This window comes from Elephantulus edwardii, unplaced genomic scaffold (genome assembly GCF_000299155.1).
Source record: "Elephantulus edwardii isolate Elephantulus edwardi_28Jun2011 unplaced genomic scaffold, EleEdw1.0 scaffold00419, whole genome shotgun sequence".
Taxonomy (NCBI): domain Eukaryota; kingdom Metazoa; phylum Chordata; class Mammalia; order Macroscelidea; family Macroscelididae; genus Elephantulus; species Elephantulus edwardii.
In genome coordinates this window covers 899,772-915,745 of record NW_006400169.1, presented here as the reverse complement: position 1 = coordinate 915,745, position 15,974 = coordinate 899,772, and the positions used below count along the sequence as shown (strand labels likewise).

General features: G+C 35.1%; 1 protein-coding gene across 1 annotated transcript in view; it reads right to left on the bottom strand.

Moving 5' to 3' along the window:
• Window positions 1–15,974, bottom strand: part of PTPN4 (protein tyrosine phosphatase, non-receptor type 4 (megakaryocyte)) — a gene marked incomplete at its 3' end in the record, with an annotated part of 444,194 nt that overhangs the window by 291,767 nt on the left and 136,453 nt on the right. Inside the window, exons 5-8 of the mRNA XM_006902506.1 lie at window positions 12,424–12,468; window positions 12,106–12,158; window positions 11,464–11,584; window positions 8,208–8,295 (exon numbers count right to left, since the gene is read on the bottom strand). Of these exons, the coding sequence (XP_006902568.1) occupies window positions 8,208–8,295; window positions 11,464–11,584; window positions 12,106–12,158; window positions 12,424–12,468 (307 nt within the window). The remainder of the gene's footprint in view (window positions 1–8,207; window positions 8,296–11,463; window positions 11,585–12,105; window positions 12,159–12,423; window positions 12,469–15,974) is intronic.

The following is a 15,974-nucleotide window of genomic DNA, read 5'->3' as shown; positions in this document are numbered from 1 at the left end:
GGTTGGCGCAGGATAGAGCAAGGTTTAGGGCTGTTGTGCATAGGGTCGCTGTGAGTCGGAAACGACTCGACGGCATATAACAACAACAACAGTCTGTGTTTATGTTTCTTATTAAAAGTCTTTGGCAAATGAATCAATCATTGATTATGTAAAATTCTATCATTCTATCTCCAGCCTCATTTCTGTCAGCAAGTCCATATCTTGGAACTACTAATCCTTCTTCCTGATTTCCAACTTTAGCTTTCCAGTCAGCCATTACTATTAATGCATCTTGGTTACATGTTCAGTCAATTTCTTACTGCAACAGTTCATATAAATAATCAATTTCCTCCTCTTTGGTTCTGGTTGTTGGTTTATAAATTTGAATGATACTGGTATTAACAAGTCTTCCTTGTATGCATATGGATATTTTCCTGTGACTCACAATATTATATTTCAAAATGGCATTTTTAACTATGAAAGTGACCTTATTTTTTCCTCACCTTTTCATCTCCAGCTTAGATCACAGTCTGATTAAAAATGTCCCATGCCAATACATTTCATTTTCACCAATACCTAATATGTCAATATTTACATATTCCATTTCTTTCTTAACAATATCCAGTTTTCCTACATTCATGAATCTCACATTCCACATTCCAATCATTATTTTCTGCTTACATCTGTTCTTCCTTCTTTGTATTTCCAAATTTGAGGGTTCAGCCTCAGTTGCCACATCTGTTATTCTACTCTAAGTGTGCTCTGCTGTACATAGGGTTTTCAGAGGCCTGATATATTCTAGAAGTGGATGGCCAATCCTTCTCCCTAGTCTGTTTTAATATGGATACTAAGTTTTAGAACAGTATCTGTCAGACAAGCATTTTACCAAAAGAAGCAGATGAAAGACACTTCCTTTACAGAAATAATCAATACATTTACTATCTCCTCACTCTGGCTCATGTGTCTCATCCCCTCCTTTCCCCTGCTACGTCAGCATTTCTTGTACTCCCACCCACTTGGTCCAGCACTTTCTCCACAGGCCACCCCTTATATGTTGGCTTAGGCCACTAGGTACTTCCATGATGTCTTGCACCAGGTACTGCTGCTGGTGTATCACACTGATGATGCCTGTCTCACATTTAGGAGGATGTAAGTCTAAATCCCATGTACCAGCTTCACGGAAGATTTTGCCTGAGCAGTTCTGCTGCATGACTGTCATTTTATGACTTAGTATCTCTGCTTTTTTTTTTTGCACCACACTGCTGTCACAATGCAATAGGGCTTCATTACTCCTTAATAATTTGGAGAGGTTCCTAACTGCAGATTTTTCCAGTGCAATGTGGCTCCTTACTTCCTGACTCCTGGTACCAAGGATGTTAATTGTGGATTCAAAGAAAATGAAGCTGTTGATAGTTTGTTTCCTCTTCTCCTTTATGATGTTTCCTATCAATCCAATAGTAAGAATCTTTGTTTTCTTGATACTAAGATGCTTGATCTTCTGCAACAAGTGCTTTCAAGTTCTCTTCACTTTCAGCAAGCAAGGTTGTGTCATCTGCATAATACACATTATTGATAAGTCTCCCTCCAGTCTTGATGCCACACTTCTCTTCATAGAGTCCAGCTTCTATGATAAATTGCTCAGCATACAGATTGCATATCTGATATGACAGTGTACACTTAAAACCCCAAGGACTCAACCAAAAATTATTAGAGCTTGTAGACCAATTTAGTAGAGTGGCAAAATATAAGATCAATATAAAAAAAAATAAGTGGGATTCCTCTACAGTGAAAAGAGAACTCAGAGAAGGAAACCAAAAAAGCAAAACAATTTACAATTGCTATTGTTATATGCTGTTGAGTTGCCTGTGACTCATGGGGACCCTATGTACAACAGCTCTGAACCTTCCTCACACTCCAACTCCCATTACCCCAGTTTATGTATCAATCCATCTCATCTGGGGTTTTCCTCTCCTGTGCTGTCCCTCCATCCTTCTGAGCATGATATACTTCTACAAGGACAGGTCTCTCGAGGTCAAGTGCTCAAAATATATGAGACAGAGCTTCAAAATCCTAGCCACCAAGGAGAAACTTGGTTTCATCCTCTCCAAGACAGAACTATTTGTTTTCTTGGCAGTCTGTTCAACACTCTTCTCCACCACCACAACTCAAAGATATTGATTCTTCTTATGCCATCCTTAATTACTGTCCAGTTCTCAGAAGTATAACAAGTAATTGTGAAGACCATGGCCTGGATTAGGCACACCTTAGTCTCTAGACTGACACTGCTGCTTTTCAACACTCTGAAGAGGTCCTGAAAGCAGAATTTCTCAATGCAATTAGTCCTTTGATTTTTTGACTACTGGTTAAGAGTATTGACTACAGAGCCAAGTAAGCTGTAACTGTTAACAACCTCAATCTCTTCTCCATCTATCATGGTGCTGCCAATTGTTCCAGTGGTGAGAATTTGTCTTCTTGATGTTGAGCTTCAATCCATATTGAAGACTACAGTCTTTGACCTTCTGCAGCAAAGGCTACAGGTCTACTTTAGTTTCAGCAAGCAAGGTTGTATCATCTGGTTGTTAATGAGTTATCCTCCAATCTTGATGCCACATTCGTCCTCTTAAAGCCCTGCTTCCCAAATGATCTGTTCTGCATACAGACTGAAAAGGTATTGAGACAGGATACAACCCTGACGTACTCCTTTCCTGATTTTGAACTATTCAGTGTTTCCCTACTCTATTCTGAGGACTGTTTGCTGGTTTCGCATAAGCACAATCAAGCATTCTAGGATTCTCATTTTCCTCAAGGTTAGCCACTATTTGTTGTGATTTATACAGTCAAATGCCTTTGCACAGCCAATGAAACACTGACATTCTTCTGATATTCTTTGCTTTCTGCCAAGATCTATCTGACATTGGCAATAATGTCTCTAGTGCCAAGAACTCTTCTAAACCCAGCTTATATTTCTGGTTGTTCTCTGTCAATGTACTGTTCCAGTTGTTTCTGGATAATCTCCAGCAGGAATTTTCTAGTGAGTGTTATTAGTAATATTGTTCGGTAATTTCCATACTCTGTCATGTTACCTATTTTTGGAATGAGAATAAATATGGATCTCTTCTAGTCAGTTGACCAACCACAAACTGAGATACTTGGGAGTAAACCTAACTAGAGATGCAAAGACTTATACAAAGATAACTACAGAACATTTCTGCAAAACACAATAAAAGACCTAAATAAATAGAAAAATGTACCGTGTTCAAGAACAGGAAGACACAATATTGTAAAACCAACAATCCACCAAAACAATCTAAATGTTCAACAAAATTCCAATACAGGTACCAAATTCATTTTCCAAGAAGATTGAATGGGAAACTGTCATGTTTATCTGGAGAGGAAAGAGACCTAGAATAAGCAAAGCACTTTTTGAAAAACAAAAATGAGTGGGAAGCATAGCACTCCTTGACCTCGAAACCTCCTACACAGTGGTAGTAAACAAAACAGCACGGTTCTGGTGCAATGACAGGCAGCTATCAATATTCAACTGATATTTAACAAGGAAACAAAACCTGTCAAATGAGGAAGTGACAATCTCTTCAACAAATGGTGCTGGCAAAACTGGACTGCCAACTGCAGAAAGCTCAATCAGCATCCACATCTCACACCATACGCAAAAATCAACTCAGGTCGATCAGAGACCTGGGAGTAAAGCCCAAAACCACGATGTTCACCAGAGATAAAATGGGATCATGTTTAGCCAGCCTAGTCTATAGTATACAGCGACTGACAAATACAGCCAGAAATGCACAATCTTAAGAGAATAACGTTGTTGAATGTGGCCTTCTAAAGATTAAATCCTTGTGTGGATCAAGAACTTTTACCCACAGAGTGAAAAGAAAACTTAGTAACACGAACAAAACATTTGGCAATACCATTTCAGACAAGGGTCTCTTACCAAAAGTTTACAGAATCATACAGGACCTCCACAAGAAAAAGACTAAACAATTATAAAGATTAAAAGATTACACAATTATAAAATAGGCAAAAGACATGGAAAGCCTTTTCACAGAGGAAGATATTTGGATGGCAAACAGATACATGAAGAAATGCTCAAAATCACTGGCACAAGAGAGATGCAAATCAAAACCACAATGTGATACTATTTTACTCCAATAGCAGTGGCAATGTTTAACAGGAGAGTAAGTAACGAATGCTGGAGAGGATGTGGCAAGATTGAACTCTTATACACTGTTGGTGGGATTGTAAAATGGTACAGCTACTCTGGAAGGCAGTTTGGCATTTCTTCCAAAAGCTGAACCTAGATATTTCATATGACTCATCTATTCCCCTGCTTGGAATATACCTGAGAAAACAAGAACTTAGGCACAAAAGGAGACTTGTATATTAATGTTCACAGCATTGTTATTCACCATTGCAAGAACATGGAAGCAGCTCTAATGTCCAATCACAACTGAATGAATTGAGAAATTATGGTACATTCACACAATGGAGTATTATGAAGTATGCAGGAGTAATGATTTTGTAAATTACTACCTAACATAGGAGGGATTGGAGGGCATTATGATAAGTGAATTTAATCACATAAGGACATATATTGTGTAAGACCATTATTATAAAATGTATATGAGGATCCAAGCAGGGGTGGGAGGAGCAGCAGGTTGAGGATGGACTGGGGATGGTGTTTAATCATAGGGTCACACAATTTGATGGGTGATGGGAAGGATGAGTAAAGGAAATGGGAAAGATCTGTAGTGGAAAACAATGTATAAAACTTTGCAAGTAAACTAGTATAAAATAAAATTTTATTTAAATAAAAAAATAGATAACTAGTAAGATATGTATAAAATTCTAAAAGGGGAAGGAGAGGTGGCAGAGGAGATGAGGATGGGGTTGAAGGCGAAAATCACAAGGTCACAGAGTTTGGTGGATGGAAGATAGGGTAAAAGAATTAGTAAAGATATAGTGAGGACCTGAAAGGATGGGTGATAGTGGGCATAGATCAATGGTGATTAGTTTTATAAAACACAATGCAAGAAAAATAATGCCAATGAAAAGTTTAACATGTAAGTAATAAAGGTAAGTAATAAGTGTTGGAGAAGATGTGGTGAGCTAGGATTCTTTTACACTGTTGGTGGGATTGTAAAATGGTACACTCTGGAAGGCAGTTTAGCACTTCCTCAAAAAGCTGAATGTAGAAATTCCTTATGAGCCAGCTATTCCATTGCTTGGAATATACCCCGAGAAAATGAAAACTGAGGCTCAAAACAGAAACTTATACACCAATATTCATAGCAGCATTATTCACCATTGCAAGAACATGGAAACAGCCCAGATGTCCAATCACAAATTAATGAATGAAGAAGTTGTGGTACACAAACACAATGGAATATTATGCAGTATGCAGGAGCAATCATTTTGTAATTTACTACTAAATTGGGAGGGACTGGAGAGCATAATGCTGAGTGAACTAACTCAGTCTTACAAGGACAAATACTGTATAAAAACCATTATTGTAGAGTAAGAGGATCCAAGGGGGGAGGGTGGGTGGAAATAGAGGGGTGTGGTTAGGGGGGAGGGTGCACAATCATAGGGTTGCACAATTTGATGGGTGGGTGGGGTGAAGGAAATGGGAAGAATCTTTTTTTGGGGGGGAAGAATCTTTTGTGGAAAAAATGTATTCAAACTTTGTAAATAAATCAGAGTAATATAAAAAAATTAAAAATAAAAAAATACCAATGAAAGAATGTGTGAAATACAATGCATATAAACAAAGCACAATATATAAGAATTTTGTATGCAAACCAATATAAAATTGAAATAAAATAAATGTGAAAAAGAAAAAATAAATTCATTTTTAAAAAAAGAAAGTGAACTGGGGGAGAAGGAAGGGAGGGAGAGGATGGAAAATGTGCCACAATGAAGAAATAAAAATCCAACTTTTTGTAAATCTTCGTTAAAATGAGAATTAAAATAAAAATCTTTATTATTAAAAAAAATAGTTGGAAAGAGAAATACTACTTCACCCAATGAGAAACATAGTGTAAAGAAAACAGAGCTGTGATGTTAACAGATGTATTACACAATGTTTAGCACACGAATGTTTATCACCACATTATTCATAAAGGTAAAGAGATGGAAACAGATCAAATGGCCATCAACAGTCAAAAGGACAAATACTGCTTAACAGGACTGATAGGGAGAGGGAGAAAAATATGCATCATTGAGTGAATGAAAACCCAGCCTTTCTGTAAACTTTCATTAAAATGACAATTTTTTTAATTGAAATTTTAATGAAAGTTCAGAGACTTTGGATTTCCATTCATTCATTATTGCACATTTTCCTCTTTGCCCACCCCTCCCCCAAGGTGGTTTTTCTCTTTGAAAAGTAAAAAAAAAAAAAAAAAAAAAAAGCCAAACCACCAACCCCCCAAAATACTTTCATTATTATACAATCCCCTTCTGCAGTCCACTCCCTCATGAAGCTCTCATGAAGTTCTGGACTCTTGTCATGAAAATAAAACCCAATCATATATTCCTTTCAAACAGTTCTCTCCCTCATCTGTTCCAAGGCAGTATATATTTAAAAAATTCCCTTTAAAAAAAAAATCATGTTCAAAAGTAATAGGCCCAAAAAGACAGGAAATGTGTCTCAGGTAATTAAAAGGGAATATAATTTCTTTATAAATTAAGATAACTACACACCAACTTTTCAAAAGATTGGAACAATCTTTATGTTTATGTTTATGTTTATGTTTATGTTTATGCAACTAAGTGCATAAAAAAAATGTGGTAGATACGAAAAATAGAATATTACTCCAATATAAGAGAAATGGTATCTTGACAAACCTTGACAAGATAGAAATGCCTTGAATACATTATGCTCAGTGAAGTAAATCAGCTGAGAGAGTACTAGATGAAAAGTACCGGATGAGTTCACTTAAATAAACAAAAACATAAAGTCAAAGTTGTCTAGTTAGTTACCAATGAGGGAGGAGAGGAGCAAAGGGAATATTTTTGCTTTGGATACAAGTTTATGCTAATGTGGGTGGGATAATCTGGAAACTGAACAATAATCATTGGTACATATAGGGAGAATGGAATTTATATCACTAAATTATACACGTAGAAACTGTTGAATTGGTGAATATTTTGCTGTATATTATTTTCAATGCAAAAAAACCCTAACAAAACCACCACCCCCAAAACAACCTAAAATTAGGAAAGTGATGAGAAAGTAAAATGATGAAAAAGAATCTCAATAAAAAGTCACATAAACATGTGCACTCAAAAATACTGTTTATGCAAGAAGCAACTTTTGGAAGCAGTGATATCTGAAACAAGCAAATGAAGTAAAGGTAATGCCAGTGAATACATGTACAGGAACAGGAGGATAGGAACAAAATCATTAATATGTTCTATTTTGTGCTTTTAAGTAAAAATTTTTAACAATGTCATTAAATTCTAAAAATAATAAGAATGGACCATCTTTTATGAGTATGGTAACAGTTAAAATACATAATAACTTCCTTTAGTACAAGTGTATTTTAGGGAGCTCTGGTAGCTGAGTGATAAGGAGTTGCACTGGCAACTCAAAGACATATGGTTCTAGTCAACTAACTGTTCCAAGGGAGCAGATGCGCAGTCTCTTTCTATGTGATTTACTGCTTCTGAAAACCAGCAGAAGGTCAGCTATGGGTTGGTTCTGATTTGACAGTGCACCACCACCACCACAGCAACCACATCAAGAAGAACATCTTTATTTTATAAAATGAAACTTTAAAAAGGCACTGCCTCTTCTAGTCTTCAGAACATAAAACACTTCCTTTACTGGTGGCCTAGAGACAATAAACTGCACTGCAATCCCAGAAGGAGGGGCAATCTCCCCCTGTACCAGTCAGATCCGATTTGAAAGAACACAAAAGAAAGTAATAATTTAAAAAAAAAAAAAAAACCCAAACCAAACACTACCTTTAAGAAAACTACCATGATGGGTCCACTTCATTTTTCTCATTAGGTAGATGGGAATTTTTTTTGTGAAAATATTTCTATTTAGAAGAAATTCTCAGTGCAAACTATGTCAGCAGCACTCATAAGCTATCTCATTTCTCACTTAATCTTATCTATCATTAAAAAAATTCTGCTAAAAAAAAACACAACAAAACTGTGCTAAGGAAAAATGGAGCCTAATCAAACATAAGGGTATCACTTACCCTTGCATAGTGTAATTCGACCCCATAGAGTTCTAAGGTACGAGCTGTGTTCAGATAATTAAATTCTGCTTCTGCAGGAGATAAGCCTCTATAAAACATCATTTTGTTAAAAAATTAGAACAATCACAAATAAAGTCAAAGAATAAAAAGTACTTTTTACACATTTTAAGCATTCTCATTTAAATATTTAAAACACACCACAAATACTCTGCATGATTTTGTACTGTGACAACTAATTTATAACCTCAGAAACAGACTACGTCAAATTTTAAGTCTCCAGCTGTTTTCATAATCAACTGCAAAGTTAAATCACCCTCTGAGGTAACTTAAAAAGTGTTTGTCTCCCAATTTTGTTTCATACACCATCGATGTCTGGCCTAAATACTCATCAATCATTTGTGGTACTTCTCAAACATACAGATCCAGAGCTACCCTTGAGAAGAGTACACTGTGTACAAGGTCTGAGTCATATAATATGGAAATTGAATTATCACATATATTATAAATGTTCATCTTGTTTTGTGGGTTTTTAAAAAAAATTATAATTTGAGAGAAAATTTACAAAGCATATTGGAGTCATTTTCCCCAATTAATCATTCACACACAATTTAGTCATTTATATATGCTGAACCCAACTGTTAAAAATAAGACTTATAAGTTTTACTTTTTCATTTCAATTTTCTAATAACTCATTGTTAACATTCAAAAAATATTGTATTACTCCTGACATATTAGAAAAATAAACTTGCCTCTCATCATGGCTTGAGAAGTGCTGTTCTGTACAGTGTGAGACAAAAAGTTTAGGATAAGGTCCAAATTGTTTGTGATTCTTAAGAACTCAAGTTTGAGAATCACTATTCAAATGCAAAATCATAAAATACACACACCACACAGATACACAAAAATACAGATATATTTCTTTGGACTTCACTCTTGAAATTGTGTTTACCTGAGCTTTTAAGAGTATAGCAGAGCAACCTCGCAGTTATAAAAGTATAGATATCAACGTTTCATTTATTAATGTTACTAAAATATAAATAGGGAGCCAGCATGACAAAAAATGATCATAAGAAACTGAGTGTTCAATTTTTTAAAAAAAATTCAACATATATTCCTAAAATTAAAAGGGGTAAATATATTTTTAATTTGTTCAAAGATCTGAAGAATCATTTAAAAAAAATCTTCATTAGTAAATTTAAAAAAATATAATTTGTCTTTAAAGCCTTGTTTCAAAATAAATTCTTTTTAGATTATTTTTTTATAAATGGGATTTACTTTTGGATGAATGTAGCCTCCCTTTCCTAAGCCAGCCTATTAAAATCCTTGCTGATTATTGGCATTATTAGATCACAGTCAGTAAACCTTCTGGGTCAAGTTCCTTGCCATAACTACTCAGCTCGGCCAGTGTAACATGAAAGCAGTTAAAGACAACATGTCCCCACATGAGGCATCTGTGTCTCACTTGGACAAGCTTTAAAGTACTTTTATATTTTTCAAGCACGTAAAATATACAACCCATTCTTGACTCATAGAGTACACAAACCAAGAGGCAAGCCATACTTGACAACTGATTTAGCTATTGCCAAATTTGAAGCAAAATTTCTTAATAGGGAATTCAATGATACTTAATCAGAACTGACTAACAGCTGACCCTCCAGTGAAGTTTCAGAGGCTGTAAATCACATGGGAGGAAACTGCTCATCTTTATCCCAAGGAGCAGTTAGTGGATTCGAACTGCAAGGCTTTGGGTTGGTAATGCAACTCCATATCTACTAGGCTACCAGATCTATTAAATGAAAGTAAATTTTCTAAATAAGGTAATATCTATTATGCTCACCATGTGCCAAGCATTATTTTGGACACTTTATATACAGAAATTCACTTAATCTTTACAATAAATCCAAAGACAGACATTCTTATCAACTCCAATTTATAGATGAGAGAAAAAGCAGCAGAGACAATACAATTAGATCAAGATAATAAGACAAAAATTAGCTTCACCAAGCTAATTTCAATCCTGGTAGGCTCCTCAGTATAGACTTTCAGCTAATAAAAAATATGGCATTATTTCTTCCATAAATATTTGGAATTGTATGTTAAAACACTCAACTCTGAATTAATAAACAATATTACTTCCTACACACAGAGAGAGCTACGATGGCCTAGTAGACAGAAAGTTATGATACCAAGCCCAAGGTGTGTGATTTTAATCTGCGGCCCTCAGACCTGGTTTAAATTGCTTTTCTGTCAAACATTCTTCTAAGTGGTATAGCACTGGTCTGTGCAATTTTCATGGTTGCTGTGATGTTAAACACTGTGATACCCATGTGCCAAATGTGATAATGGTTACCTATGGTGGACAGTGTTTGGTGGAGCTTCCTGATTAAAACAAGCTTGGAAGCAGGAGTGGCATCCAGAAACTCTATGAGCAGTGCTCAGGTCTTTCATTCATAGGCTCGCTATGAGTTGTCTACAACCTGACGGCACTTAACAACAACATTACTTCCTACTGAAAGCAATTCATTTCTTCTGAGGAAAAATTCTAATTTTCATGGGAAAATTCGTCTCATAAAAATGGAAGTTGATGACGGTTATGATTTTTTTAAAAGGTCATTATTTTAAGATATATTTTAAGCTCTCTTTCTCCTTTTCACTTTTTACTAGACAGAAGTAAAATCCTTTCATAGAGCTAACCACACAGGAAGCACTGATAAGCAAACTGAACTGTCTATTTTGAATACACCAAACTCTCAAACACATCACTGTTGAGTCGGAGCTGACTCACAGCTCTGGAGAGTTCTTAGAGGCTGTAAATCACACAGAAGACTGCCTTCTTTCTCCTTTCACGCTACAGAGGGACTCAAATCACCAAAGCAACACTGATTCTGGGTCAGCAGTGCAACTCCCTGCGGTCTAAGCCACTGGAGTACAAATATGTTATTAATATGTAAAATGCCCTCTTAAGAACAGACAACTTTATATAATAGCAAATTAAGTTCTGCTTACATACAGTTTAGATATGGAGAAATTAAAGGAATATGCATATATCATGTGAAATAAGCTGTAATATATATATTTTAGTATATATTATCTACATTTCTTTTACTCTATCATAGCATTTTAGTAATAGTCACAGTGCCTCATCAGATAAATAATAATTAATAGTAGCTATTCCACATCAAATCAAATTAGAAAGAATTTAAAATCTTTTTCTGAAAAGTTTACCAAATAAACTAAAAATTAAATAAATTCTTACGTGTGTTGCTGATGTAATTTTGCAGTTTCTTTTTCAAAATCTTGAGGTTGATTAGGAATGAAAGAATAATCTGAGAGGTAGCCTGGCAAATTCTCTGACTGACTGTAATCTCCAAGTTCAGCTAATAAGTGAAAGGAAAATATTCACATTTTAGTAAGCATATATTTAAATTATTAGAAATAAAACAGTAATGTTCCCTATTTCACCTATGTTTTAGAATTAAAAAACTTGTTCCTAATGCTACCAGGTAAGCAAATTAAAATTCACTCCCCTTTATTGCTCTGACAATTTCATAAATTTTTTCCTGCTGTGATTTAACTACTTTTATCTGTATTTCACATTTCCTGTACAGAAACATATAGCCATGGGTGGTACAAATGTTTAAGCACTCCACTTCTAGCCAAAGGCTCATAGTTTGAACACAACCATAAATGTCTAAAACAACAGGCCTGGTAGCCTACTTCTGGATGGTCATGGCCTTGACATTTCTACTCTGTTCACATGGTTCTTGAGTCTGAACGAACTTGATAGCAACTAACACAACCACCTATGTCTGTATGTCTCTAACACATATTAAAAGGAATGTACTGTTCAGACAGACTACTCAATTCTATACTAGAACTAAAATGGTCTAATACTTACATTGAATAGCAAATGAAGCCAACAGGACAGCAGTATGATAAGGACAAGGCAACCTAATGAAACCAAACAGAGAATAGATAATCCAAGGTTAAACACAGTAACATTTAAAGCACTGTAATTTATATTATGCATATCGAAAAGTTTCCATACGATTAAACTTTTTACTATTAAATAATGAATCTCACTGATAAAGAAAATCCATGCTACATGTAACTATTTTTTCATAAACAACGTGAACAAAATGAACATGAATTACTTAAATAATCCAGAAATAAATGTACTTGTAAAATTCAATACCAGAAATTTAAAATATCATACCTTCCAGTAAGAATGTCTTGTTTAATTTGTAAAAAATACTGGTACCTTTTGAATAGGGGAAAAAGGGGAAAAATAAATTATTTACTTAAGTTCCCGAAATTTTAAAAAACCATATAATCATACTAACAAATGAAAATGAGACATTAAGTATTTGCTTATACATCTTACAAGCTGACACTGTAAAGTTTTAAAATAAGCTTTCAGAAATTTATGAGTGCAAATTTAAAAAATTAGTTACATACAAAATTTTGTACTTTATTGGATTTTATCTAGCAATTATGAAGTTAAAGATTTTAAGGGTTAAATAAGTAGAGGAGGAGGTTAGAGAGAAATAATGTCTTAACTGTTGAAAAGTCTGAAAGTCTGAGTTAAGACACAAAGAGAACCAGTGAAAGCAAGGCATTTATAAGAAGCCCTCTGAAGACACACTGTTGCTAAGATCAAAGCCAAACCGAGCCACAGGCCCACACATCAGCATTTTAGCACCAGGCAGCAGAAAGCTCTTGAGTGTATCTTGCCAATTTCACTTTGGCTAAGAAAGCTCTCTTTAATCAGAAATTAAAAAGGTAACACCAACTAAGAAAATGCCCTAGATAAGAAAAGACTCTCTTCCCCAGAACTGCTCCACCATTATTAGAATCGCCAAATATCCAATTTCCTTTAAATGCACAGCTATCCTCTAGGCTTTTTCAAGGTTCATTTTACACTACTTCGTTTAAACAAAGAGCCACATTTAGTACCTGTCTTTGTTAACCAAAAGCGATCTGAAGTTTTTAGGGGAAAATGAGAAAAGTAAAACTAGCATTTAGCTTAAAGTTGAAGCAAACACCCCAAACAAGTGGGACCACCAAGTTCCTGAAATGTGTCAGTGAGCCTCTCTGTGCTTTACCTTGATTATGTCTTTAGTAAAGCCCAAGACAATTTATAAAATGTAGTGTAAAACCGAATGCAATGAAGCATTGAATAATGGTGAATGAAACAGACATTGTCTTTTTTTATTGATTTGCACATAGTCATTCACAGTGTTTGTACATGTTCTGTGTTTTATACATTAATTTATATACATTGTGTTCTATTCATGTACATTGTATTTTATGCATTCACATACATATTTTGTATAATTATCATTTATCTATGCCTATTACCATCAAGTCTTTTCTTTTTCTCTGATTTTTTAAATTCTTTTTCATTAATGTACATTGTTCTTCTTTTATATACTTTTAAAAAGTCCCATTCATTCATTGTTGCACATTTTCCTGCCTGCCCCCCAGCTCACTTCTCTCTTTGAAAAAAAAAAAACCTTCTTTTCACTGTACAATTACACCATCACCCCCAGTTTACATTGCTACGTAGCTTTTTATTCTGGACAGTTGTCATGCAAATACCTAATCATATATTCCTTTTAAGCAGTTCTTGCCCTCATCTGTTTCAATGCAAGTGTACATTATTTATTGCTCCTTTTCTTAGTTTCCCCAGTCCCAATGTCAGTCCTTTTTCTAAACAGTGACATTGTGCAGTATTTGTCCTTTTGTGATTGAGATATTTTACTCAGCATAATGTCCCCCATGGTCACTCATTTTGTATAATTCATGAGTTCCTTGGTTTTCAGTGTTGCATAGCATTCCATTGTGTGAATATAGCACAATTTCTTATGCATTCATTCACTGACAGGCACTTGTGTTGTTTCCAACTCTTTGCTACTGTTAACAATACAACAATAAACATGGGTGTGCATTTATCTGTTTGGGTGGCAGTTCTGGTTTCTCTAGGGTATATTCCCAATAGTGAAATTTCTGGGTCAAATGGTATTTCTATTTCCAACTTTTTGTAAAATTTTAATGAAAATTTACAGAGACTTTGGATTTCCATTCATTCACTGTTGCACTTTTATCCGGATCCAACCCTTCCCACTAGTTCGCTCTTCTCTTTGAAAAGTAAAAGAAAAATTCCTTCACTGATATACAATCCCTCCCCCGAAGTCCACTCCACCATGCAGCATTCATTCTGGACTCCTGTAATGACAATAATACCTAATCATATATCTCTTATAAACAGTTTCTCTTTTTCATATGTGTAAATGCAGTGTACATAATTTATCCTATCTTTCTCAGTCTCTCCCCCAAGCCCGATGTCAATCTCGTTTTGTAACAGTTGCACTATGCCGTATTTGTCCTTTTGTGTCTGAGATATTTCACTCAGCATAATGTCCTCCAGGGTCACCCATTTTGAATAATATTTCATGAGTTCCTTGTTTTTCAATTCAGAGTAGTATTCCATTGTGTGACTATATCGAGCTTCTCTATCCATTCATTTGATGGTGGGCACTTAGGTTATTTCCAATTCTCTGCTACTGTGAACAAAGCTGTGATAAACCTGGGTGTGCATATATCTGTTTGAGTGGCCACTATGGTTTCTTTGGGGTATATTTCCAGTAGTGGAATTGCTGGGTCAAATGGTATCTCTATTTGCAACTTTTTGAAAAAGCACCATACTGCCTTCCAGAGTGGTTGCACCATTTTACACTCCCACCAAGTGTGGATACGGTTTCCAGTTTCTCCACAACCTCATTTGTTGTTTGCTGCTCTGTTGGATTTTGCTGTTTCTTACAGGGGTGAGACGCTGTCTCATAGTTGTTTTGATTTGCATCTCTCTTAGTGCTAAAGACTTTGAACATTTCTTTGTGTGTTTGTTTGCTATCGGAATGTCTTCTTTGGTGAAGTGTCTGTTCATATCCTGTGTCCATTTAACAACTGGGTTTTTTTACCTTTATCTTGTTGTGATGATCAAGTATTCTATAAATTCAAGATATAAGTCCCTTATCAGACATGTCATTACCAAATATTCTTTCCCAGTCTGTGGCTTTACTTTTTTACCTGTTGAAGTTTTTTGATGTACTTAGGATTTGATTCTTAGAAGGTTCCATTCATTTATTTTATACTCTCCTGGTTGTAGGGTTTTCAAGATGCTTGGAAGATTGGATGTTGTGGAATAGGGCTTCTAGAGTTCTACCAAGTTTTTCTCTGATAAAGATTATAGTCCTTGGTTTTAGGACTAAGTCCTTGATCAACTTTGGTTTTTGTATATGGTGTGAGATGTGGGTCTTGCTTGAGTTTTCTGGCAGATAGTTTTCAAATTTTGCCAACTACATTTGTTAAAAAGGCTGTCATTTCCCCACTTAACTGATTTCTTCTCCTTGTCAAAAATCAGATGGCCATAGGTATATGGGCTGATTTCTGGTTTCTCAATTCTATTCCATTTATCTATGTGTCTGTCATTGTACCAGTACCATGCTGTCTTGACCACCATGGTAGTATAGTAGGAATCAAGGAATGAGATGCTTCCTACCTTGATGAAACAGGCATTATTTGGGTTTTGAACGTGTCTGCATCAACTATTTGTAATGTTTACACAGAGAGAAAACAGCCATAGGTACTATTTTTTTTTTTCTCTACTTTGGCTGTATTTTTTTTTCTATAATTATATTTTATTAATTTTCATAAACATTTACAGAGATTTTGGGCTTCCACTCATTCATTGTTGCACTATTCTCT